This window comes from Neoarius graeffei, chromosome 12 (assembly GCF_027579695.1).
Source record: "Neoarius graeffei isolate fNeoGra1 chromosome 12, fNeoGra1.pri, whole genome shotgun sequence".
Lineage (NCBI taxonomy): Eukaryota > Metazoa > Chordata > Actinopteri > Siluriformes > Ariidae > Neoarius > Neoarius graeffei.
The window spans coordinates 37,620,121-37,646,761 of record NC_083580.1 but is presented as its reverse complement, the minus strand read 5'-3'; the positions used below and the strand labels follow the sequence as shown (position 1 = coordinate 37,646,761).

At 41.4% G+C, this 26,641-nt stretch overlaps 1 protein-coding gene across 15 annotated transcripts in view; it reads right to left on the bottom strand.

Moving 5' to 3' along the window:
- Positions 1-26,641, bottom strand: part of rapgef6 (Rap guanine nucleotide exchange factor (GEF) 6) — a 721,150-nt gene that overhangs the window by 24,870 nt on the left and 669,639 nt on the right. For all 15 annotated transcript variants that reach the window (XM_060935824.1, XM_060935835.1, XM_060935826.1 and 12 more), the window contains one exon: positions 19,937-20,367. In XM_060935824.1, the coding sequence (XP_060791807.1) occupies positions 19,937-20,367 (431 nt within the window). The remainder of the gene's footprint in view (positions 1-19,936; positions 20,368-26,641) is intronic.

Below are 26,641 nucleotides of genomic sequence, written 5' to 3'. Positions count from 1 at the left end.
AATGTGGGATTGTTTATTAACACATTTTACACTCATCGGGAGCTCCACTTTGAGGCAGTGCCTAAATATATATATCTGAGCTTTAAATGTACTAGTGTATCTCAAACAGTTAGAATATTGTGAAAAAGTTCAATATTTTCCATCAGTTATTTAAGAAACTGAAAATTTAGTATATTCTAGACTCATCTCATCTCATTATCTCTAGCCGCTTTATCCTTCTACAGGGTCGCAGGCAAGCTGGAGCCTATCCCAGCTGACTACGGGCGAAAGGCGGGGTACACCCTGGACAAGTCGCCAGGTCATCACAGGGCTGACACATAGACACAGACAACCATTCACACTCACATTCACACCTACGGTCAATTTAGAGTCACCAGTTAACCTAACCTGCATGTCTTTGGACTGTGGGGGAAACCGGAGCACCTGGAGGAAACCCACGCGGACACGGGGAGAACATGCAAACTCCACACAGAAAGGCCCTCGCCAGCCCCGGGGCTCGAACCCAGGACCTTCTTGCTGTGAGGCGACAGCGCTAACCACTACACCACCGTGCTGCCCTATTCTAGACTCATTATATGTAAACTAAAATGTTCAATCATTTTTATATTTTAATTTTGATAATTATGGTGTACAGTGCAAAAAAAATCTCAAAACATGAGAATATTTCATTTTGAGTTTGAGTAAAACAGTATAAATACCATGTATCTCTTGGTCTAGTTCAGGACACGCAACCACAATCACAGGGAAGACTGCTGACTTGACAGTTGCCCAGATGATGATTATCGACACCCTCCACAAGGAGGGTAAGCCATAGAAGGTCAATGCTGAAAAGGCTGGCTGGAAAAGGTACACAAGCAAAGGGGATGACTGCAACCTTGAGAGGATTGTCAAGAAAAGTGGATTCAAGAACTTGGGAGAGCTTCACAAGGCGATCAGCCTGTGACTGAGGCTGGTGTCAGTTCATCAAGAGCCACAGACATCTTCAGGAAAGGGGCTACAACTGTTGGATTCCTAATATCAAGCCACTCCTGAACCAGAGACAATGTCAAAAGTGTCTTACCTGGGCTAAGGAGAGAAAGAACTGGACTGTTGCTCAGTGATCCAAAGTCCTCTTTTCAGATGAAAGTAAATTTTGCATTTCATTTGGAAATCAAGGTTCTAGAGTCTGGAGATTTCTGTATTGTAAATCCTTTAAGTAATCTTAGGAAATATTCTAATAATTTGAGATACTGGGTTTCTGATTTTCATGAGCTATAAGCTATAATAATCAAAATTATAACAAAAAAGGCTTGAAATATGTCACTTTACGTGTAATGAACACAATATATGCAAGTTTACATTTTTGAATTAAATTACGAAAAAAATATTTTTTTCATGATATTCTATTTGTTCGATATGCACTAATATATACTATTCTAGTTAAATCAGGTTGCATGGACTGAATCCCTTTTCCATGGACGGTGTTGGAATATTGTTGGCACAGCATTGGGTTTGAGTCTAACGTGAACTGCGCAGACCAAGCGCTCAGCCTGTAGATTTCTTTCAAAGCAACTGAGCTCAAAATGGTCCACGCAAAGAACAGAATTTCCACCAAAGGAGAATGTTTCTAAAGTGTGTAGTTCCCAAGCTGTGTAGACACTGTTTAGCAAGTCATTTACATTGCTTGTTTGTCAGAAATGGAACACAGAAAAAATGCCTTCTCTTGGCATCACGTTTATTTTTTTGAAACCATAGGCTTTGCACTCTGCCATTGTTCAACAATGTTTTGTATATCTGGCTACATCATGGTGTCAGGAGCAGCAAGCCAATCAAGATACAGGAAACCTGTCAATGATACTATGTCATTCTGACCTTTGACAGCACCCAGAAAATGGCAATATGGCTGCACGCTTAAAGGAGATACACAGAACCATGGCTTCACTTTTTGTTTACAAATGCCTTGAGACCTCAAGAATGGCATAGGAATAGTTTTAAACATTACCAATAAATCTAATATAGTAATTTTTATGATTAAAATTATTCATATAGGTAGTGACGCCACAACGGGAAGGCTATCAGTCTCATCACCATTTTCGCTATACTAAAACACAGAGCTAACTGCAACTTCGATGCTCCATTTTGAGCTAATTTATCACCATGCCATGTAGATGTGTTGCTGGCGGGTGCAGCAACATGACAGAAGGTGGATTTATGTTGCATTCATGGCCCAAGAATGTTCAAACTGCAAAGATTTGGACGCGTTTTGCGAGAAATTCACAGGCACATTTTACTGATGACTCGTACAAAACCTCTGATCTGTTGAGGAGCATTGGCTATAAGCCCGTATTGAAAGAGGGTGCAGTACCAACAATTAAAGGAAAAAAAACTACAAGAAAAGGAAAGTAATTTCAGTTGCATCAGTTCTCCTGGAGTGTGAGCCGAGCAGTAATGGTGGAGTACTCAGTATGGAGAAAATGGAGAATGAGTGGACCAGTCGTCAGATTTCTCCGCTGGATATGCTTGCCTCAGCAGCAATGTCTCACCCTTACATGGAAGAAGTGAATGAATGAAGAACTGAACGAAGAACTGAAAGTCAGATTGTTTCAAAAATAAATCGGCCACAAGATCGGCCTTCAAGAAGCAAGAACACAGACGGGTAAGATGCAACTTTTATACTCCTTTTCCACCAAATCAGTTCCAGGGCTGGTTCGGGGCTGGTGCTGGTTCACAACTCGTTCAAATTGTGAGCCAGCTGAGAACCAGTTTGCTTTTCCATAGCTCAGGGTGCTAAGGGGAGCCACGTCATTACGTTCCTGTATACGTCAGTTACGTCGCTGCGTTTGCATAAACTAGAGGTCTGCGCGGGACAGAATTTTCAGTCCCACTCCTGCCCGATCCTGCAAAGAATTATGATTTTCAGTCCCGCTCCCGCCTGCCATATTTTGTCCCGCTCCCGCCCGCAAATCCCGCATGATGCAGACGTTCGCGTTATTTCTCACGAAAGTTCTTGTCATTGGCTCGGGGAATTAAACATGCTGAGCTTAGCTGAGCTCTCCACTGACCCATCCTTCACCTAGCGCACATAGTGAGGGTGCGCGTTGCCAGGCGGCATGCGCAGCTGAGGCTTTACATGTACATCTATCTATCTATCTATCTATCTATCTATCTATCTATCTATCTATCTATCTATCTATCTATCTATCTATGTCTGTGTCTATCTGTATGTCTCTCTCTCTCTCTCTCTCTCTCTCTCTATCTGTCCGCATGTTGTGTGTGTGTGTGTGTGTGTGTGTGTGTGTGTGTGTGTGTGTGTGTGTGTGTGTGTGTGTGAGAAACAAATCCAAAGGTGAGAATTAGTCTTGGGGCAAAACCCTGACAGCGTTTGGCCAGAGTGTCATATTACACTGAGGCTATTCTCTCTCTCTCTCTCTCTCTCTCTCTCTCTCTCTCTCTCTCACACACACACACACACACAGGAAATGAAGAAAATAAAAAGGAATAAGAAAAAATAAATAAATAGAAAGAAAGAAAGAAAGAAAGAAAGAAAGAAAGAAAGAAAGAAAGGAGTTTGAAAGTGAAAAAGAAGAAAGCGAGACTGACATTGAGGAAGAAAGAAGAGAAAAAACAACAAATGAAAGAACATAAAATGAGTGCGTGAGAGAGAGAGAAGAGAGAGAGAGTGTCAGTGTATGAACAAAACAAAAAACAAGACTTTACACACGCACACACACACACACATATACACACACGCACACAGACACGCACACACAGACACACACACACAGGCAAAAATATTAAAATTGCACATTGGCAGTAGTGCATTAGCATTGTGTGTGTGTGTGTGTGGGTGTGTGGGTGGGTCCCCTCTGAAAAAACATGTGCGGAAAGGAATCGGAAACGTACGCGAGATTAGACTACATCCGCAAATTTAGGCATCTTAAAATGTTTTTATTAATGCCAAATAAAATATCCAGCACAAATTATATATGATAGACATAAATTAATAATTTATAAATTTTATTTTAGACACATTTTTAGTTAGTGGGACTGCAGCTTATCACCTCTCCCGCCTGCTCCTGCATTGTGCACTCCCCCTCCCGCCCGCAATGACCTTTCAAAATTTGTCCCACGCCACACTGCTTTGTGTCGGGTCCCGCGGGACTGCAGGGCTCTAGCATAAACCTTGGCTCGAACATCGAAGCAACAACAACACGGAGAAGAAGCAGCAGCAACAACAACAATAATGGATGACTTCGCGTTTGTACAGCTGCTGCTTCTTGTCGCTTAAAAATGGCGACCTTTCACGGTCTTGCTATTGTTGTTGGTCTTAACAACTCTGCCCCCCCCCCCGACGTAAGCGGTTCTTTCCTCTGGCCCAGCAAAGAGTTGGTGCTAGCCTGGAACCGGTTTTTCTGGCCCCAGAGCCAGTTCTTTGTCAGTGGAAACAGAAAACCCGGTCCCAAAATAAGCACTGGCCCCGAACCAGCCCTGGAACTCCTTTGGTGGAAAAGGGGCATTATTTGGTTACATCACAACAACAACAACAACACTCATTGTTTACCTGCATTTAGATTAATGCATGTAACTTGTATTGTGTATTTAAGTTACTGGTATAAGATTATTTAATTTGCTTCAGAAAGTGATTGTCTCAGTTCATATGATTATTTAATTAGCCTTTTACATTTTATCAGTGAAAATGCATGCATGTACATTAGAATAGAATAGAATGCCTTTATTGTCACTGCACAAATGTACAACGAAATTAGTTCATCACAGGAGAGCAAAGCCGCTGCATACATACGCGCCACCTCTCTTGGGCACTTCAGCCCAAGGCCGTCCTATGTTAACCTAACTGCATGTCTTTGAACTGTGGGGGAAACTGGAGCTCCCAGAGGAAACCCATGCAGACACGGGAAGAACATGCAAACTCCACACAGAAAGACCCCCGTTGGCCGCTGGGCTCGAGCCCAGAACCTTCTTGCTGTGAGGCGACAGTGCTAACCACTACACCACCATGCCACCAATTTAACTTATGTTGCATAAGTTATAATGCCTATCCTGTTTTAATGAAAGTCACATGAGACGGTCAGTTTAATTCCATCCAATTCTCTAGACGGCTTTGTTCTCTGGCTTTATTTCATAAGGTGGAGGCCTCTGTGGCCGACGTGTTACTATTGGATTCACTTTTCGATGGTTCGAACTGATATGGTTCTACGTGTATAGCAGTAGCATGTACACACATTACAATTTCAGGACTATCGCAGTCAGATGTATTACTATCTGTGGAATCCAAAGAATCTCCAATAAATCCGAACGAAGAGGCCATTGCAACCACTTTCGCCTGCCAAGTCTGGCTTTGGTCTATAGCTGTCAAAGACCTCGGCCTTAAAACCGGTTACCTGCTGTGATGTCACACACTCAGGGCTGGCTGGCTCAGCGGGGCAGCTCGAATGCCAACTTTGCATTCGATTTTAACTCCCAAAAATATTTATTTTTTTATTCCCAATTATGCAGCATACAAGAGTCAAAGATGGCGATACCATTCACTCAGAAATGTATTTAAAAATAAGGGTTCTGCGTATCTCCTTTAAGTGAGCGGGAATCCAAAAGAATTTAAAAGCACTGTTTTATGCAACACAATGAGTGCGTTTACATGCACATAGAGAAAATCGAATTTCTGCCGTTGCTCAACTGGAATCGAAGTTCTAAATGCCATGGAAATACCTTAGCTAGGCTGAAATTGAACCGAACTTGATTTCTCGTAATCGAGCTACACGACCTAGATTATGCGAGTTTTGCTGAGCTACTTAGTGCATGTATACCCTATCGAGCTACGTAGTCGAGCTACTTACTTCAGCACTGCCCCTTCCGGAAGTGATGAGTGACGAGACCGCCTCGGTCAGCATGACAACAGTAGTAGCGAGCAGCAGAAGAGGTCAGGAGGAACAAACGAAGAAGAGAAAATGGCGAGCAGAAACGTGCACTTCTGGAGCAATGAGGAGACAGAGTTCATGCTCATTCAGCTTAAGGAGTTGAATATATTAAAATTCATGGACGGGAGAAAAACGCGCAATGGAGAACACGGAACTGATAACTTTGTTTACACTCTTGAATAGCTCTTCTTCATGACGACAACCGGAAGTGTACCAACACGATGGGGCGTGTAGCGCCACCTGTGGCTCAGGTGCACAATGTACCTCACACAATAGCTCGATTTCCTTGTGTGCATGTAGGATTGGATTTCTCTGGCACCCCTGCTGGGACCCTTTGCTCGATTACCGACAGCAGCTCGATTTGGATGTGCATGTAAACTTACTGCTACAATACAGGGTAGTCAAAATGCATTTATGCAAAATCTGTAATGTTTCTAGCCTGGCAGCATGGTGGTGCAGTGGTAAGCACTGTCACCTCACAGCAAGAAGATTCCGGGTTTGAACCTCATGGTTGATGGGGACCTTTCTGTGTGGAGTTTGCATGTTCTCCTCGTGTCTATGTGGGTTTCCTCTGGGTGCTCTGGTTTCCCCCACAGTTCAAAGATATGCAGATTAGGTAAAATACCCAGCTAAGCCAGTGCATACTTAGTACTGGTCCCAAGCCTGGATAGAGGAGGGTTGTGTCAATAAGTGAAGAAGGGCATCTGGTGTTATTAAAAAAAAAAACCTGTGTCAAATCAAATTATGTGGAAGAGACTCGCTGTGGCAACCCCTAACAGGAACTGCCAAAAGAAGAGGTGTAATATTTCTAGCTTATGTTTATTTTTCACTGCAGGTACCCTTTGAAAAATAAATGTTAAACTAAGGTCATGAAAACTAATAGTTATGAAAGCTAAGATTTGTTTGCAAATCATGGGTCATTTATAAAACATTCAGTATGCTTGTGACATTCGGTAGCTTTCTAACTCCATAGTCACAATGGAGTGGCTTTCAGGCAGGATGGGATCACAAACTGAGACAGTGACAGATTGAAGATTTTTCTCAAGACCCCAGTGAGTTGGTCAGCACCCTCCCTGACACCCCATCAGGTCTGGTAGCTTTCCTTGGGTTCACTGCCCTCAATGTGCACCTTACCTCATGTTCCTGCACTGTGAGGGTATGACCACTGTGGTCGGGTGGGTGGAATGTAGCTGCCTCTGGTGCCTTCACCTCAAAGTGGGCAAAGAAACAGTTCAGTTCCTCACCCAGCACAGTGTCTCCATCAGCAGCTGTGAGATTACTGGACTTGTAGTTGGTAATGTGTTGAACTCCGTGCCACACCTGCCATGTGTTGTGACTGTAGAAGTGGTCCTCAATCTTCCTTTTATAAGCTGCCTTGGCTGCTTTGGTGCCTCTTCTCAAGTGGGCTCTGGCAGCACTATACTGTGCCCCATCGCCAGACCTGAAAGCCGTGTTTCTATCCCTCAGCAGAATCTGGACTTCTTTTGCCATCCATTTGTTTACGATTAGGATGCACCCAGATACACTTCTCAACAGAGACAGTATCAGCACAGTTCTTAATGTAGCTGAGCACAGTTGAAGTATACTCTTTCAGGTCATGATGTTCAAAAATGTCCCAATTTCTTCTTTCAAATCAATCCTGCAACTGATGTGAGGTGCCTTCAGACCATGTTTTAACATAGTCCTGATGATCAGTTGAGTTTTCTTCCTGAGAGGGGCGTATGCTGGTATTAACAACAACAACAACAACAACAACGTGATCCAAACATCCCAGGTGTGATAAAGGTGCTGCCCTGTAGCCATTTTTGATGTTAGAGTAGGCTTTATCCAATGTTTTACCTCCTCTAGTAGCACATTTAATGTGCTGCTCAAATTTTGGGAGCACTAGCTTTAAATCAGCAGCTTGAAGTCACCTGCAATAAGCTGTACTGCCTCAGGATATGTGCTCTGCTGGCTGCTTATTGCCTTGTATAAGTAGCCAAGAGCTGAGTTAGCATTAGCATCAGGTGGAATGTACACAGATGTAACCAACAACACAGTGAACTCACGAGGGAGGTAGATGGGTCTGCATTTAACAGTCAAATACTCCAGGTCTGGGGAACAATGGCTGTCGATGGTCTTGGTGTTAGTGCACCAATTGTTATTAACATTGATGCATAACCCCCCTCCTTTCATCTTACCAAAGTCTCTGTATCTGTCATGGCTAGCTGTGCAGTCTGCTAGCTCAATACATAGTTTTCACTGATGTCACGGCATTCCGGGGAACGCCCTCCAGCCGCCATCTTGTGGGGCAAACAAAATGGACCATCGCCATTACCGGCTACGTTATCTCGGACGAATTTATGAAGTTATATAGTCAGTTTTCTAAAATAAAGATCAATGTCGGCAAAATCAAGCAAACGGAAGTATATAGATACATTGGACGACATCTCACAACAACGGTATGCAGCCAAACTGGCCTTGATTGGGGGAATTGACCCCTACAAAGTGGACAAAGATGCATTTTCAAGTGACTATGCAGGGCTGCCATCCATATCGTACCCCGATATTGTGAACTATTTCGTGAATAGTAAAAGTGCCTACACACTTGATGAGCTCAAAGCATACAAGTCGCAAGCATATAAATATATATACAAGCATATAAATCGGAAAGCTGCGCAAATGTGCGCAGCTTTCCGATTCAGTTTTTTTTCTCATCCTTATACTTCCTATGTTTCATGGACTGTAACGGATTTGCTTATTTAGTAATTTTAATATAGAATTTACTTTGAAATTATAATCAGATACTCCAACGCCCCCCCCCCCCAAAAAAAAATCGGATCTGTGCGATTCAGCCGTGAAAAAGGCGGCATCTGCCAAAAGGCGCGCTGTTTGCATCCCTGCATACAGAATAGACCTAAAATGTTTTTCAAAAATGACCCTTGAGTGAGTGAAGTGACAAGTGTCAAATAGAAATGTGACAAACGAGCGATATTAAGTGTACATTACAATGTAAACGTACACTCAGCGGTTCCAGTTAGGCATTCTCCAGAGATTGTTTACACGATGTTTTGGTTTCCAAAAACAAACTTAAACACAATTGATTGTTTATTTAAACAACTTACCACTTATAAAATGATCGGAGCAGACTTTGCTGTGTTTGGAAGGCTGATAATCCTTGCGGTTGATTCTTGCAAGTCATAGATTTCTCCTTTGTATGCTGAGTTTCTTTGTTTGCTCGCCTTCGTGCTCCCGTACAGTGGGAATTCCATAAAAGCTCCGCTTGACGTCATCATCTGACCTATTACGACAGCCGTGAATACAACAGGTGTGCACCATTGCTAGCTTTAAATAGCCTGCTTGGGTTCTTTTGAAGATTTTGTACTCGCGCGTTACAATGTGTGCTCAGTGATCCATATGGTAAGCTTGACCCACAAGATGGCCGCCACTAGGGAATCCCCGACTCTGTGACGTCATGTGAAAACTATGTATAGCTGTATCCGGTATGCATGCCTGAAGCCAAGTCTCTGTGATAAACAGAATGCAACAGTCCTGGATGTATTTCTCTGTTGCAATCTAACCTCAGTTCATCCATTTTGTTGCTGATGGATCTGGCATTGGATAGAAAAATTCTGGGAAGTGGTAGTTTGTATGAGTGCCTCTTTACCCTTGTAAGTGCACTGGCTTGGCAGCCCCACTTCTGCCTCCTGTCTCTCCACTGCCTGTGTTGCCTGTTTGTGCAGACAATAATCCACGGCGATTAAGTCATACACCACTCCTTTTTCCCCCATAATGTATTCTGTTATATTGTGATAACTATTCTATATAGAATATGTATAGTATTTTGTCATATTCTATTCTGTATCTTCATAATGCTTTCTATGGTATTCTATTCTGTCATATTCCCTTCTTTTTTCTTTTAATCTATTCTGTTGTATTGTCATGTCTGTCTATTCTGTTCTACAAACTAAATAGAATATGTACAACCCCGATTCCAAAAAAGTTGGGACAAAGTACAAATTGTAAATAAAAACAGAATGCAATGATGTGGAAGTTTCAAAATTCCATATTTTATTCAGAATAGAACATAGATGACATATCAAATGCTTAAACTGAGAAAATGTATCATTTAAAGAGAAAAATTAGGTGATTTTAAATTTTATGACAACAACACATCTCAAAAAAGTTGGGACAAGGCCATGTTTACCACTGTGAGACATCCCCTTTTCTCTTTACAACAGTCTGTAAACGTCTGGGGACTGAGGAGACAAGTTGCTCAAGTTTAGGGATAGGAATGTTAATCCATTCTTGTCTAATGTAGGATTCTAGTTGCTCAACTGTCTTAGGTCTTTTTTGTCATATCTTCTGTTTTATGATGCGCCAAATGTTTTCTATGGGTGAAAGATCTGGACTCCAGGCTGGCCAGTTCAGTACCCGGACCCTTCTTCTACACAGCCATGATGCTGTAATTGATGCAGTATGTGGTTTGGCATTGGCATGGAAAATGCAAGGTCTTCCCTGAAAGAGATGTCGTCTGGATGAGAGCATATGTTGCTCTAGAACCTGGATATACCTTTCAGCATTGATGGTGTCTTTCCAGATGTGTAAGCTGCCCATGCCACATGCACTAATGCAACCCCATACCATCAGAGATGCAGGCTTCTGAACTGAGTGCTGATAACAACTTGGGTCGTCCTTCTCCTCTTTAGTCCGAATGACACGGCGTCCCTGATTTCCATAAAGAACTTCAAATTTTGATTCGTCTGACCACAGAACAGTTTTCCACTTTGCCACAGTCCATTTTAAATGAGCCTTGGCCCAGAGAAGACGTCTGCGCTTCTGGATCATGTTTAGATACGGCTTCTTCTTTGAACTATAGAGTTTTAGGTGGCAACGACGGATGGCACGGTGAATTGTGTTCACAGATAATGTTCTCTGGAAATATTCCTGAGCCCATTTTGTGATTTCCAATACAGAAGCATGCCTGTATGTGATGCAGTGCCGTCTAAGGGCCCGAAGATCACGGGCACTCAGTATGATTTTCCGGCCTTGACCCTTACGCACAGAGATTCTTCCAGATTCTCTGAATCTTTTGATGATATTATGCACTGTAGATGATATGTTCAAACTCTTTGCAATTTTACACTGTCAAACTCCTTTCTGATATTGCTCCGCTATTTGTCGGCGCAGAATTAGGGGGATTTGTGATCCTCTTCCCATCTTTACTTCTGAGAGCCGCTGCCACTCCAAGATGCTTTTTTTATACCCAGTCATGTTAATGACCTATTGCCAATTGACCTAATGAGTTGCAATTTGGTCCTCCAGCTGTTCTTTTTTTTTTTGCACCTTTAACTTTTCCAGCCTCTTATTGCCCCTGTCCCAACTTTTTTGAGATGTGTTGCTGTCATGAAATTTCAAATGAGCCAATATTTGGCATGAAATTTCAAAATGTCTCACTTTCGACATTTGATATGTTGTCTATGTTCTATTGTGAATACAATATCAGTTTTTGAGATTTGTAAATTATTGCATTCCATTTTTATTTACAATTTGTACTTTGTCCCAACTTTTTTGGAATTGGGGTTGTATAGTATTTTGTCATATTCTCTTCTATGTCTTCAAAATGCTTATTCAGTCCTTTTCCCTTGTAATGTATTCTATTATATTGACCTAATTGTCTATTATATTCTATATTATGTCATGTTCTCTTTTGTGACCATGCATTCTACTCTCTATGGTCTGTCTTAACGTATACTATTTTGTCATATTCTATTCTACTCGTTCCTAAGCTAGCCTATTCTATTCTCCATTTCTATCCATAATGCATTATACTGTCATTTCTAGTCCTGGGTATGACTTTAAACTGCAACCGGTGGTGAGTCTCAGGTCCGGGAGGACTTGAGTATTGGGGAAAGTGGAGTTACCCCTTAATCACCATTGCTCCCAAGTCCACTCTGACCCGGAGTGGTAGCACCTGCCTGGGTTCCAGCTATGGGTTAAATAGTACATCACCAAGAAGGCACTGGCAGTGGGGTGCTTTTCAGTGCAATGTGGCAGATGAACCCAGCAGGGTCAATGGCACACCACTAGATGGCATGCAGAAGAGCCACTCAAATGGCCAACAGATTGCATCACTCGGCAAGTCAGTTGTCACTGCGGGGCAACTTTCATACCTGTCAGGTCTGTGTCACTTAAGCCAGTATCTTACTGGGCTGCGACAGCTTGTGACAAATTGCGAACGTCATTCGTGAGAGAGTTTCAAAAGTGTCTTGAAACATTCGCGGGGCTTCTCAATTTCCTCGCATGAGTCGCAAAGTGTTGCTCCTTCATCGCTGAAATTTTGAACATGTTCAAAAAATTTGTGCGACAAAATTTCTCTCAAAATAGCCGCAAATGAGTCGCTGGTGTCGCAAAGCCGTCACGAACCCTTCTCAAGTCAGTTTCTGTGAGGCAGGAAGTGCGAGTGTATCTACCTGGGCTGCAACAGCCTGCAACTAGTTGGAGACACAACGATTGCGATAAAATATGCAAATATCAATTCATTGTGATTCCAAGTGAAAATTGTCACTAATTCACATATTTTATCTCAATTGTTGTGTCTCCAACTAGTTGCAAGCTGTTGCAGTCCAGTGAGATACTACCCTTAGCATCAGGTCTGGAGGTCCAGAGAGACAACACAATGGAGGCACTACATCGATTGTCTTACTTGACTGCGCAAGGCACTTCATTAGGAGAGGGGAATAGGAAAGACCTGTGGTGATGGAGTAAATGCGACGGCAGCTGGTCTGAGAAGCTGGAAGTTACTAGCAGGAACTTTACACACAGGCGGCTTGCATTTGATGGTCACAGTCTAGCTGAAACTCTGGGTAACAGTGAGCTAAGGCAGCATTGCGGTTGTCCAGGCAGTCCTATTTAGGGAGAGCATTGCCTGTCCTGGAAAGGGAGGCTCCTAGAAAAGGTGGGGTAAAGAAAGCCTACCCAGTCCTTACCTGGCTGGCTCACTGTGGCCAGCGGGTCTCCATAAAAGCAGTAGAAAGATGAAGAATATGAATTTGATATTTGGGATTTGGAATGTCCGCACTATGTTGGACAATGATAAGAGACCTGAACGTAGAACAGCTCTGATCATGAAGGAACTAGATCGCTACAGCATCGACATTGCTGCACTCCAAGAGACAAGGCTTGAAGGCCAAGGACAAGTGCAAGAGAGTGAATATACCTTCTTCTGGAGTGGGGATATGGATGGAAGAAAAAAATGCAGGAGTTACTTTTGCCATTTTGAATAAAATAGCTGGCAAACTGTCATCACTACCAGTGAGAATGTCTGAGCAAATCATATGTTTACATGTGTAACAGAGGTCGTCTCCCCTCTCCCACGTTCTCTCTGCATTGTGTATTTTGAAGGAAGGACGTCACACCCAACCTGATTTTGGAGTTTAATTGTTCTGAGATATATGAAAATAAATAAAACAATCAGGCACTGGAGCAAGCCAGACATGTAACAGTCCTCTGCCTGAAGCCAGTCGCAAAAGAGGCAGAGTGCATAATACACTGTACAAGCATAAATAATAAAAATGCATAACCAGTGGCATACCTGAGATATATGAAAAGAAATAAAACAATCAGGCACCGGAGCAAGCCAGATGCATAACACTCCTGCCAAACAAACCAAGTAAACCACATCAAATACAGCGGACAGTACTACACTCATAACATTGCTAGCTGCAGCAATTGAGCTACCACTCCAGCCTTGCTAGCTGACTGCAACGTGAGCAAGTGTGCTAAACTGATTTAATGCACATAGAAATAAAACAGCAAAACTCGTGCATACAGCACACAGTGCACTAACATTGCTACTACATTACAGATATACAAAACTCAAACTAGCAAATAAGAAAACAACAAAATAAAAACACTGCACATAAATACCACATACCTCTGCCTGAAGCCAGTTGCAAAAGAGGCAGAGTTGAGGGCACCAGCAAAGTTAAAAGATCCCGGCGTGGGAAAACCCTGCCTCCAGGCTACAACAGGACTTAAAGGAAAATGGACACGAAATCAAACAGGGATGGGGAAATTCAGGGAACACATTCAACCCTGTTACACATGTACCCACAGGAATGATCACTAACTAAACCTGATCAATGTGTACACACCTATCATGACCTATCCTGATGAAGAAAAAGAAGCCTTCTATCACAAATTAGCTAATGTGGTAGACAGGGTACTTCAAATAGAGAAGCTTCTGCTCCTGGGAGGTTTCAGTGCAATAGTAGATAATGATCACGTAACATACAAAGGTACTATGGGGATATTTGGCAAGGGCAGTAGGAATGCCAATGGTGAACTCATGCTCAACTTTTGTACTCAATGTGAACTATGCATCACTAATACCTACTTTCACCAACCAGACAAAAATTACTTCACCTGATGTCACCCAAGATCTAAACACTTACATCCCCTTGATTATGTCATGACTCACAGATCCAACATAAAAGAGATTCTGCCAACAAAGGTAATGCGAGGAGCTGAATGCTCAACAGACCACTATATGGTCCGATCAAAGCTGAGACTCAGACTTGTATTTCCTAGGTGCAAGGGAGCAGCCTCTACAACAAATAAGAAACTAGACATAGACAAGTTGAAGAATGACAAGACAGTGCAAACTCAAAATAGCTATTACAACTGCTTTACAGGAAAACGCCTCTGATCAAAAAGACACAGAAAACATTGACGTGGTAACGGATGAAAGATATTGTGTACATAACTGCAAGTGACATACTTGGACAGCAGAAGAAAAGTACAGCAGACTGTAAAAAAAAAAAAAAGAAGTACATATCTCCTAAACCCGCAAAGGTCAGCTGATCCTGAGGCATGTCGCTGACTTGACAGGAGACCAACAAGAGAAGATCTGTGTGTATATCAGATGAGTTTGAGAAAGCACTCAAGAATACTACATGTGGCAAAGCACTCGGCCAAGACAGCATCCCAGCTGACGTGTTGAAGCAAGGTGGCTCCAGCCTAACAGCTGCACTCTTAAAACTGTACAATGCATGTCGGGAGAACATGTGTCTTCCCCAAGATTTCAAAGATCCACTAATTGTGACCATCTACAAAAAGAAAGTAGAAAGGAGTGAATCTGGAAACCACCACGGCATATCTCTGCTTTCCATTTCAGGCAAGATTCTGGCCAAGATAGTTCTAAACTGAATTAAAAATATCTTAGATGTACTTCGAGAAAGTCAGTGTGGTTTCAGGGTTGGCAAATCTACCTTAGATATAATCTTTACCCTGAGACAACTCTAAGAGAAAGCCATCGGGCAACGTCAACCTCTGTGCATGGTCTTTGTAGACTTCTCAAAGGCCTTTGACACTGTTGACTGAGAGATGCTTTGGAAGGTACTAGAAGTGTACAGTTGCCCAGAAAGACTGATATGGCTCATTAAGCTCTTCCATGAGAACATATCTGGGAAGGTTTTGATCAGAGGAGACATTAGTGAAGCTTTTCCTGTCAATCATGGTGTCAAACATGGATGTGTTCTTGCCCCAACATTGGTTAAACTCTACCTTACAGCAGTCCTGGAGACTATGGGCACTAAACTAGATAAAGGAGTCTACATGAGGACTTGATCAGAAGGCAAACTCTTCAATCTTGCCAGACTCTAGTCCTCAACCAAAACTCGGCAAATTTGTGTGCAAGAACTGCTGTACGCAGACAACTCTGCATTTGTAGCAACAGATTTGGATGACATGCAGGAAATTGTTGATTGCTTTGCCATAGCTGCAACCCTCTTTGGATTGAAAATCAATACCACAAAAACAGAATTCCTGTACCAACCCTCATCCGAGCCACAGGCAATGCCAAGCAATGTTGTTTTGGTCAATGGTACACCTCTTAGGAGTTCTGAGAGTTTCATCTACTTCGTCAGTGTAGTTACCAACACAAACTCATCAGACTCGGAGGTAGACCGCCGGATTCAAGGTGCCACCAAAGCCTTTGGTGCATTACAAAAGCAACTATGGTCTCGCCATGACATCAAGAGAACCACCAAGTTGAAAGTATACAACACTGCAGTCTTATCACCTCTGCTTTATGCCACTGAATGCGTGACGTTCTACCATAACACTTCAAGAAACTGACCAGGCTACATCTCCAACACCTGCATCAAATCCTCAAAATAAGATGGCAGGACAACGTCCCTGATGTAGAAGTCCTCAGGCGAACCAAAACAGTAACCGTGGAAGCCCTTATCACAGCCTCCCAACTTCATCGGGCTGGACATATCTGGCGCATGCCTGGCACGCGACTACCCAAAGCCATTTTCTATGGGGAACTGAGCATAGGAAAGAGGAGACAAGGAGGATAGAAACTGAGGTACAAAGATGTTTTGAAGAGGAACATGAATGCCAGAGTTATCAATCAGATGTGGGAAAGGGATGCCTCAGATAGAGCAACATGGCAACACATAGTTAAAATCTCAGTGTCTGCAATTGAAGACAAGAGTCAAAGGGAGTATATGAGAGCTCACAAAACCAGACATTCCATAGCAGCTCAACCAGGCCATTCATGCCACCGCTGCAGACAACTCTGTCGCTCTGGTGCAGGCCTTGCAGCCCATCTGCATTTCTGTGCATCCTAATGAAGCAGTCATCATTGCTAGCAATGGACAGCTGACGACAAATCCACGGAGAGCCTGGTGTCCTGACTGTTTCCTCTGGTATGTTGTGGAAGTGGAGAAAGTCCAGTGTAACAGCTTATGTACTCTGCAGTCCTATTGCCAGGAGATCCTTTCGATTGTTGGCAGAGTCAATAAACAAAAACGCATATGTGCACAACAAAAACGCACACATAACCACAAACAAAAAGCACCAAAAAGGAGAGCTGTAAGCTGCTGTGTCTGTGCACGCCGCCATCTTAAACCTAGCATGTGTTGGATAGTCATAATCATTCCACAATATCAACATTACCAACAACATTTTAGCCTGAAAAGTCACATATCCCTCAGACATGCTGGAGACAAAGGAATTTCAGCACACAAATCCACTTCTACAGGGGTATGAATGGCTGATTAAGGGAAAAAAAGAGAAACCCTCCCTTGTTTCAAGCATCCTGATACATCTGAGGTTACATCCTTAAAATTGGAACCCCTCACTGTCTGGATGCTCTAGTAGGTGCATAAGCAAGCTCCAGTCAGTCCAGAATGGAGCAGCCAGAGTACTTACTAGAACCAGAAGATAGGATCAGATCACTCCGATCTTATCCACACTACGCTGACTCCCAGTAAAATTATTTACTGAATATAAAATACTACTACTGATTCATAAAGCATTGAATGGTCTTGTTCTGCAGTACCTCAGTGAAATGCTGGTCTTTTATGATCTACCACGCCTGCATCAATAAAAAGGTGTAGGCTCTTTGTTGGTACCACATATAATGAAGGCCACAGCAGGGGGCATAACTTGATCTTACAAAGCTCCAGAGTTATGGAACATCCCTCCAAGTAGTGTTTGGAACTTAGACACCATCTTTAAGTCTCAATCCTCAATACCTCAGTCTCAGTCTTTAAGTCTAAACTTAAAACCTAGACTGTATATTTAGTCAAACCTTTTGTTGATGACTCTTATTATATAAAGAAGAAGATCTGGTGGCCTCATGGGCATCGAGTGTTTTCAGAAACAGGGATTTTTGGATGCTGTTACAAAATCAGCAACCGCCCAAACACCATAAACTCAAACGCACTCCCTCTCTCCCCCCATCTGTTGAGCTACACATTATTCATGAGATACCAGCAATCCTGTCTTCCACCCTCCAGTCCTGTCTGACCCATTGGATGGTACCACACAGACACCCTAAAGACAGCTGTGGATGTTCTTTCTTGGATAGCTAAAAGCAGTTTAGACTCAAGTCTCCATCGTTGAACAGTTAATCACTTTTTTTGATACAAAGCTTGAAAGTTTGTAAACCCTTTAGTATTTTACATATTTATGCATAAATATGACTTAAAACATCATCAGATTTTCACACAAGTCCTAAAAGTAGTTAAAGAAAACCTAGTTAAACAAATGAGAGAAAAATATTATACTTGGTCATTTATTTATAAAGGAAAATGATCCAATATTACACATCAGTGAGTGTGAAACTTTGCTTTCAGTATGTGTTGTGACCCCCTTGTTCAACAATAATTGCAACTAAATACATCTGTTAACCGTTGATCAGTTCTGCACGTTGGCTTAGAGGTATTTTAACCGATTCCTCTGTAAAGAACAACTTCAACTCTGGTATGTTCGTGGGTTTCCTTATATGAACTGGTCATATAACATTTCTATTGGACTAAGGTTAGGACTGACTTGGCCATTCCAAAGCATTAATTTTATTCTTTGTTAACTATTCTTTGGTAGAACTGTGTGCGCGCTTAGGGTCGTTGTCTTGCTACATGACCCACTTTCGCTTAAGATTCAGTTCATGGATAGATGTCTTGATATTTTCCTTGAGGATTCGCTGGAATAATTCAGAATTTATTGTTCCATCAATGATGGCAAGCTGTTCTAGCCCAGATGCAGTAAATCAGGCTCAAACAATGATACTACCACCTCCATGTTTCACAGATGGGATAAGGCTTTTATGCTGGAATGCAGTGTTTTTCTTTCTCCAAACATAATGCTTGTCATTTAAACCAAAAAGTTCTATTTTGGTCTCATCTGTCCACAAGAGTTTTTTCAGTAGCCTTCTGGCTTGTCCAAGTGGTCTTTAGCAAATTGTAGTTGGCCAGCAATATTTTTTTGGAGAGCAGTAGCTTTCTCCTTGGTGCCATGTGCATCATTGTTGTTCAGTGTTGTCTTAATGGTGGACTCATGAACATTAACATTCACCAATGTGAAAGAAGTTTTTAGTTGCTGAGAAGTTACCCTGGGTTTCTTTGTGACCCTTCCAACTATTACATGCCTTGCTCTTGGAGTGATCTTTGTTGGTCAACCACTGCTGGGGAGGATCACAGTGATCTTGAATTTCCTTCATCTGTATGACTGTGGAATGGTGGAACCCAAACTCTAGAGATTGTTTTGTAACATTTTCAAGCCTGATGAGCATCAACAACTTTTTCTGAGGTCCTTTTTTTTGTTTCCTTTGTTTGCATCGATACACTTTCACAAATATATTGTTAAGATCAGACTTTGACTGATCCCTCTTCTTGAAATAAAACAGGGCACCCACTCACACCTGATTGTCACCCCATTGAACGAAAACACCTGATTCTAATTTCACCTTCAAATTAACTGTAATCCTAGAGGTTCACATACTCATGCCACTCACTAATATGTAATATCGGATCATTTTCCTCAATAAATAAATCACCAAGTATAATATTTTTTTGTCTCATTTATTTAACTGGGTTCTTTTTATCTACTTTTAGGACTTGTGTGAAAACATGATGTTTATTTATGCAGAAATAAAATTCTAAAGGGTTCATGAACTTTCAAGCACCACTGTACCGTAAACTTAAAATTACACTCATACTGAAGTTCCTTTGAAAATACTTGGCACTAATTCACTTTATATTCCACAGTTATAGAAGTGGAATGATTTATAAATCATACTATCTGGTGTCACTCAAATGAGTCACACCAGATAGTGACATCTCAGAAGGTTGGGTTCCATTCTGAGTCTGGTTCCTCTCAAGGTTTCTTCTTCTTTTCACCACAAGGAATTTGTCCTTGCCATCACTGGGTTTGCTCATTGCGGATAATCATAAATTAAAGTTTTATATCCAGAGTTCCATAAAGCTATTCTGTGACAATGTCCATTGTTAAAAGCACTATACAAATACAATTAAATTTAATGGAATAACACAATCCTGGGAATCAAACCAAGCAAAGTGGAGCTGTGAAGTGCCAATGCTACCCACTGTGCCACCATGCTGCTTGAGAAGCAATTCCAGTCAGACAAATTATCAGGAAAAATGCTGATTGAAAAGGAAATGAAACCTGCTATTGCCATTCGTGAAGGACCATCTGTACATAGTCTGGTTCTATTTTCCCAAGTCCCTTACCTATGAGACCTTGCTCTGTGGTAGAGGTGACTGTTTTATACACAGGGTCTGTGCTTGGCTGCTCACTGACCATCTCTCTCCATTTAAGGCTGCTGTAGTTTCCCTCATACCTGTCCGAGACTGAGCTGGAAGAAGCCCAGCTCTGTCTGGATTGACTAAGCTCTGAGCCATCTCTGAAATGTCTGTTTATGGCCTGAAGATCATCCACCTCTGTGATAGTGTCAGCCTTCCGAGGATGCCGGTGGTTCATTATGTCTGACATGCGTTGAACTTGAAAGTTTGGGAAATTATCATGAGAGTTGCTGGAGCATGATGTCCAGCTTCCTCGGCCACTGTCAGCCACTTCTGAAATGGGCAAAGTTAGCTCCTCAGTGCTGGTGGAGGAGATGAAAATTGAGCCATGGGTCACCAAGTTCCTCACCAATGACAAGCTAAGAAGACAATGACATCTATGGTGAATCCCAGGAAGATAAACAAATATTAAATCAGTTTAAATAAATAATAAAAATAATAAACAACCCCAATTCCAAAAAAGTTGGGACACTTTGCAAAACATAAATAAAAACAGAATGTGAAGATTTACAAATCATGGGAACCCTAAATTTCATTGAAAATAGTACAAAGACAAAATATCAAATGTTGAAACCGAGAAATTTTTTATTGCCTTTCTGAAAAATATATGCTTATTTTGAATTTCTTGTCAGCAACACATTTCAAAAAAATTAGGATGGGGCATGTTTACCACTGTGTTGCATCACCTCTACTTTTGACAACACTCTGTAAACATTTGGGAACTGAGGAGACCAATTGCTGTAGTTTTGAAAGAGAAATGTTGTCCCATTCTTGCCTGATATACATTTTCAGTTGCCAACAGTTCGGGGTCTTCTTTGTTGAATTTTGCACTTCATCATGCGGCAAATGTTTTAAGTGGGAGACAGGTCTAGACTGCAGGCAGGCCAGTTTAGCACCCAGACTTTTTTTACAATGGAGCCATGCAGTTTTACTATGTACAGAAAGCAGTTTGGCATTGTCTTGCTGAAAGAAGGAAGGCCTTCCCTGAAAAAAAATTTGTCTGGATGGCAGCATATTGCTATGAGACTTGTATATATCATTCAGCATTAATGATGGCTTCACAGATGTACAAGCTACTGATGTCACGTGCATGAATGCACCCTCATATCATCACAGATGCACTGATAACAAGCCATCCCTCTCCTCTTGAACCTGGAGGATGTGGTGTCCATGATTTCTAAAAATAATTTTTACTCTTGATTCATCAGACCTCAGGACAATTTTCCACTTTGCCTCAGTCCATCGTAAAAGAGCTTGGGCCCAGAGAAGGTGGTGGTGTTTCTGGATATTGTTTACGATAGATGGTTTTAACTAGCATTTGTGGATGCAGTTATGAACTATTTTCACAGATGATGGTTTTCTGAAGTGTTCCTGAGTCCATACAGTGATTTCCACTACAGACAGGTGTCTGCTTTTAATGTAGTGTTGCCTGAGGGCCTGAAGTTCACAGGCATCCACTGTCAGCTTTCAGCCTTGTCTCTTCCATACAGAGATTAAAAGATTCAGAGAATCTGGAGCAATGATTTTGTGTACCATAGATGATGTGATCCCCAAATTCTTTGCAATTTTACATTGAGGAACATTATTCTAAAATTGTTGCACTGTTTGCCCTTGTCTTTCAGAGTGGTGAACCCCTCCCCATCTTTACTTGTGAGAGACTCAGCCTCTCTGGGATGCTCTTTTTATACCCAATCATGTTACTGACCTGTTGCCAATTAACCAAATTAGGGTTTCTTAAGCATTACACAACTTCTTTAGTCTTTTGTTGCCCCTGCCCCAACTTTTCTGAAACGTATTGCTGACATCAAATTCAAAATGAACATCTATTTTTCAAAAAAATAATAAAATTTCTCAGTTTCAGCATTTGATACGTTGTGTTTGTACTATTTTCAATGAAATATAGGGTTTCCATGATTTGCAAATCTTCACGTTCTGTCTTTATTTATGTTTTACACAGTGTTACAACTTTTTGGAACTGGAGTTGTACAAAAATATTTTGAGTTAATGGATGTTCACATAAGACCAACTAAATAAAGTAAAGCATTCTTTGATATTCAAAAAGAGAGTGAGCACAAAAAAAATCCCACACAAAGACAAAATCAGTGTATTGTCAAAAGTTACTCTGGCCTTTGTTTACACATCTGGAAAGAAGTCTACAAAACAAACTACTTTACACATCTGGAAAGAAGTCTACAAAACAAACTACTAGTACATCTCAAAATATTGGAATGCTGTCAAAAAGTTCTTTTTTTTCATAATTTAATTCAAAAAGGTAAAATTTTTTATATATTCTACAGGATTTTCATTAAGAAATGAAGTAGGGGGTGGAGCAATGCATGTGATACCTGGGTCCAGCGCAGCAGGAGAGAGTGCGGGAGGGAGTATCCCCCTCCTGCTGCAAGGGTCTGGGGGGCCTCCCCTAGAACATTTTCAATCTGGTGCAGATTTGAAATCCAGTTCTGAACTTAAAGTATCCTCACTTTCATTTACCTTAACAACACTGCCAACAGTACTGTCGTGAACACAGAGGGGAACTGTCAGGGCCTTCTAGGCCTTCAGAGAAGGCCCAAACATATCAGCATTTCAAATGTTATATTTAATTTCTCATCTCATTATCTATAGCCACTTTATCCTGTCCTACAGGGTCGCAGGCAAGCTGGAGCCTATCCCAGCTGACTATGGGCGAAAGGCGGGGTACACCCTGGACAAGTCGTCAGGTCATCACAGGGCTGACACATAGACACAGACAACCATTCACACTCACATTCACACCTACGGTCAATTTAGAGTCACCAGTTAACCTAACCTGCATGTCTTTGGACTGTGGGGGAAACCCACGCGGACACGGGGAGAACATGCAAACTCCGCACAGAAAGGCCCTCGCCGGCCACGGGGCTCGAACCCGGACCTTCTTGCTGTGAGGTGACAGCGCTAACCACTACACCACCGTGCCGCCACAATAATCATTAATACAGTATATACAGTACCAGTCAAAAGTTTGGAAACACCTTCAAATTCGATGTTTTTTCTTTATTTTAATGAACTAAAAGAGACACTTCGTGTCTTAAAGTAATGACTGACTGTTATTTCTCTTTACTTAGTTGAGTGGTTCTTGACATAATATGGATTACTACAGTTGTCGAACAGGGCTATTTACTGTATTTTTATTATTTACTCTTTACTGGTTGATGGTGCTAAATGCATTAAGAAGGCAAGAAATTCCATTTTTGACAAGACACACCTGTTAATTGAGAAGCATTACAGGTGACTACCTCATGAAGCTGGTTCAGATAATGCCAATAGTGTGCAAAGCTGTTATCAAGGTAAATAGTGACGACTTTGAAGAATCTAAAAGATGAAACTTTTTTTAAACACTTTTTTGTTTACCATATAATTCCATATGTTCCATATGTTATTTCATAGTTTTGATGAGTTCAGTATTGTTCTACAAATGTAGGAAAAAAATTTAAAAATAAAAACATCGAATTTGAAGGTGTTTCCAAACTTTCGACTGGTACTGTATATATTTTTTTATTTTTCCCAATATATGATGTTTATTTTTTGATGTAAGAATGTTTTGACACACATCTGCTGTTTGTATTGGATCAAATATGTAAATTAGTGTCGTAAAATTGTGTGTGAAACATTGAGTCCTTATATGAGTAGCCATTTGGCTGGGTGCTAACTGGTGCATTATGTTGTAGGGATGCCAGAATTTTTCCCCCTGTCTCCGTGTGTTGATAGCCCTGTCATTCATTGTTTTCAGAATAAATGCTGATATATCAACTCTTTGCTTCCTCTGCATAATCTATTAGCCACACAGAGACTTTTAGTTATTATTAGAGTAATTGACTGCTTGTAGTTGGTTACACACACTCACCCCAGTATTTTTCACTCAGACTTAAGTATTCATTTCCCTGTGTAATTTACTTATTTCCTTTTAAAATCAACATCGACAACTACACACGATGGAGCTACCTGGCAGCCTGCCGCTAATCCCTTGCAAAATCCTTTGCCCTGTTGCTTTTTTGGTGTGTCTGGCTAAGTTTTGGCTGAGCTAAATTCCTAGCTCTAATAGTAATGGTTCACCACTGAGTCAACATCATCATCTGGCACTGTCTCCAGTTTTCGGGGACTCACAGGAGGACAGAGAGAGTCAGATTGCCATTGATCACCCTAACAGGCAATCCTTTGATCACCCTAATGACTCGCCATTCACACCCAGCCTCCAGAGACCCACACCAACATGATGCCTCAGTGACACCTTAGATGAGCTGGTCATCAGGATTCTGATTCTGATTCTGAGCCAGGAGAGGATAAATATCTGATACTCCCTATTAGTCAGACAGAACTGAGGAAGCCTTTTGGACGAGAGGTGAAACATTTTCAAGAATCTTCAAGCAAGTCCAGTTGCCCTTTTCTACCACCCACAGTCTCCAGACAGTCTGTCTCCAAAGTTATACTGGAAAAAATGAAAAGAAATGTGTCTTCACGTTTGTCCATTTTTAAATTAACCTAGGTCTATTAGATGAGTTAATATCTTATTTAATCCAAATGTCCTGTGTTTGTGTGCTACCACTGACATCATTTCAAATGAGGCCACTGGCCCTAGTTTTTAATTCACCATCACACACACAGATCGTCACAGTGTGAGACGGTTATGGAAAGACTCAACAACTTCATCGAAGTTAGCATTTTGCATTGGAAGACCAACTAGAAATTCATCATGTTCAAGATCTATGGTCATTACTCTTTCATAAGAATAGTTACTTGTTTACTGATCCTTGTTTGGGCACCTTTCTTGTCAAACTTGGAAAGAATCTGGACAAAGTTGGCTGGTCCTGTCGCCTTTTCATTTTGAACTGTAGAAAATCAGAAGTGAGCTTTCTGATGCCCCAATATTGCCGCAACGAGCAGCCAATCAGCATCAAACTTTCATACAGTGTAGCGGATATGATTAAAGGTTAAGGCCATAAAGCTGCCATGAGTACACAAACACAGTAAAAAGTGTAAAAGAATGGGAAAATAACCACTGATAACCATAGGAAAGAAAAGGTCTTGGAAAATAGGAAATCTACTAGCATTGTTGGTTGAGGAACTTTGAAAAGTAACCTGTGCCAGGCTGATCATCACCGGATTTTGTGCCAAGTGCCGACCCTTAATGAAACCTCTGATTCAATATTCATAACAGGTAAAGTGAAACATTTCAAGATTTTTTTTGTTTTAATTTTGATGATTATGGCTTATAGCTCATGAAAATCAGAAATCCAGTATCTTAAAATCCTCTATTATTTAATTTTGAGTTTGAGTAAAACAGTATAAATACCGTGTGTCTCTCAGTCTAGTTTAGTACACGCAACCACAATTATGGGGAAGACTGCTGACTTGACAGTTGTGCAGAAGATGATTATCAACACCCTCCACAAGGAGGGTAAGCTACAGAAGGTCATGGCTGAAAAGGCTGGCTGGAAAAGGTGCACAAGCAAAAGGGATGACTGCAGCCTTGAGGGGATTGTCAAGAAAAGTCGATTCAAGAACTTGGGAGAGCTTCACAAGGAGTGGATTGAGGCTGGTATCAGTCCATCAAGAGCCACCACGCACAGAGATCTTCAGGAAAGGGGCTACAGCTTTTGGATTCCTAATATCAAGTCACTCCTGAACCAGAGACAACGTCAGAAGTGTCTTACCTGGGCTAAGGAGAGAAAGAACTGGACTGTTGCTCAGTGATCCAAAGTCCTCTTTTCAGATGAAAGTAAATTTTGCATTTCATTTGGAACTCAAGGTCCAAGAGTTTGGAGGAAGAGTGGAGCAGCACAAAATCCAAGGTGCTTGAAGTCCAGTGTGAAGTTTCTGCAGTTTGTGTTGATTTGGGGTGCAGCCATCTTTCAGGAGACTTTAGAGCACTCAATGCTTCCATCTGCTGGCAAGCTTTATGGAGATGCTGATTTCCTTTTCCAGCAGGACTTAGCACCTGCCCACAGGGCCAAAACTACTACCAAATGGTTTGCTGACTATATTATTACTGTGCTTGCTTGGCCAGCCAACTCACCTGACCTGTAGAGAATCTATAGGGTATTGTCAAGAAAATGATGAGAAACACCCGACCCAAAAATACAGATGAGCTGAAGGCCACTATGAAAGCAACCTGGGCTTCAATAACACCTCAGAAGTGCCACAGGCTGATCGCCTCCATGCCATGCTGCACTGATGCAGTAATTCATGGTGAAGGAGCCCCAATGAAGTGTTGAGTGTATAAATGAGCATACTTTTCAGAAGTTGCACGTTTCTGTATTGTAAATCCTTTTTTGATTGATTTTAGGAAATATTCTAATAATTTGAGATACTAGATTTCTGATTTTCATGAGCTATAAGAGATAATGATTAAAATTAAAACAAAAAAAGGCTTGAAATATTTCACTTTATGTATAATGAATATAGAATATATGAAAGTTTACCTTTTTGAATTAAATTACGAAAAAATGAACTTTTTCACGATATTCTAATTGTTTGAGATGCACTAGTATAACATGTAAAATGAAAGCTTTGGTAAAACAAATGTTTCATTATGTCATCTGGCATTAAACCAGGCTGAAAATAAAAACAGAGAGCATGAGAATGAGATGGAGAGATCTG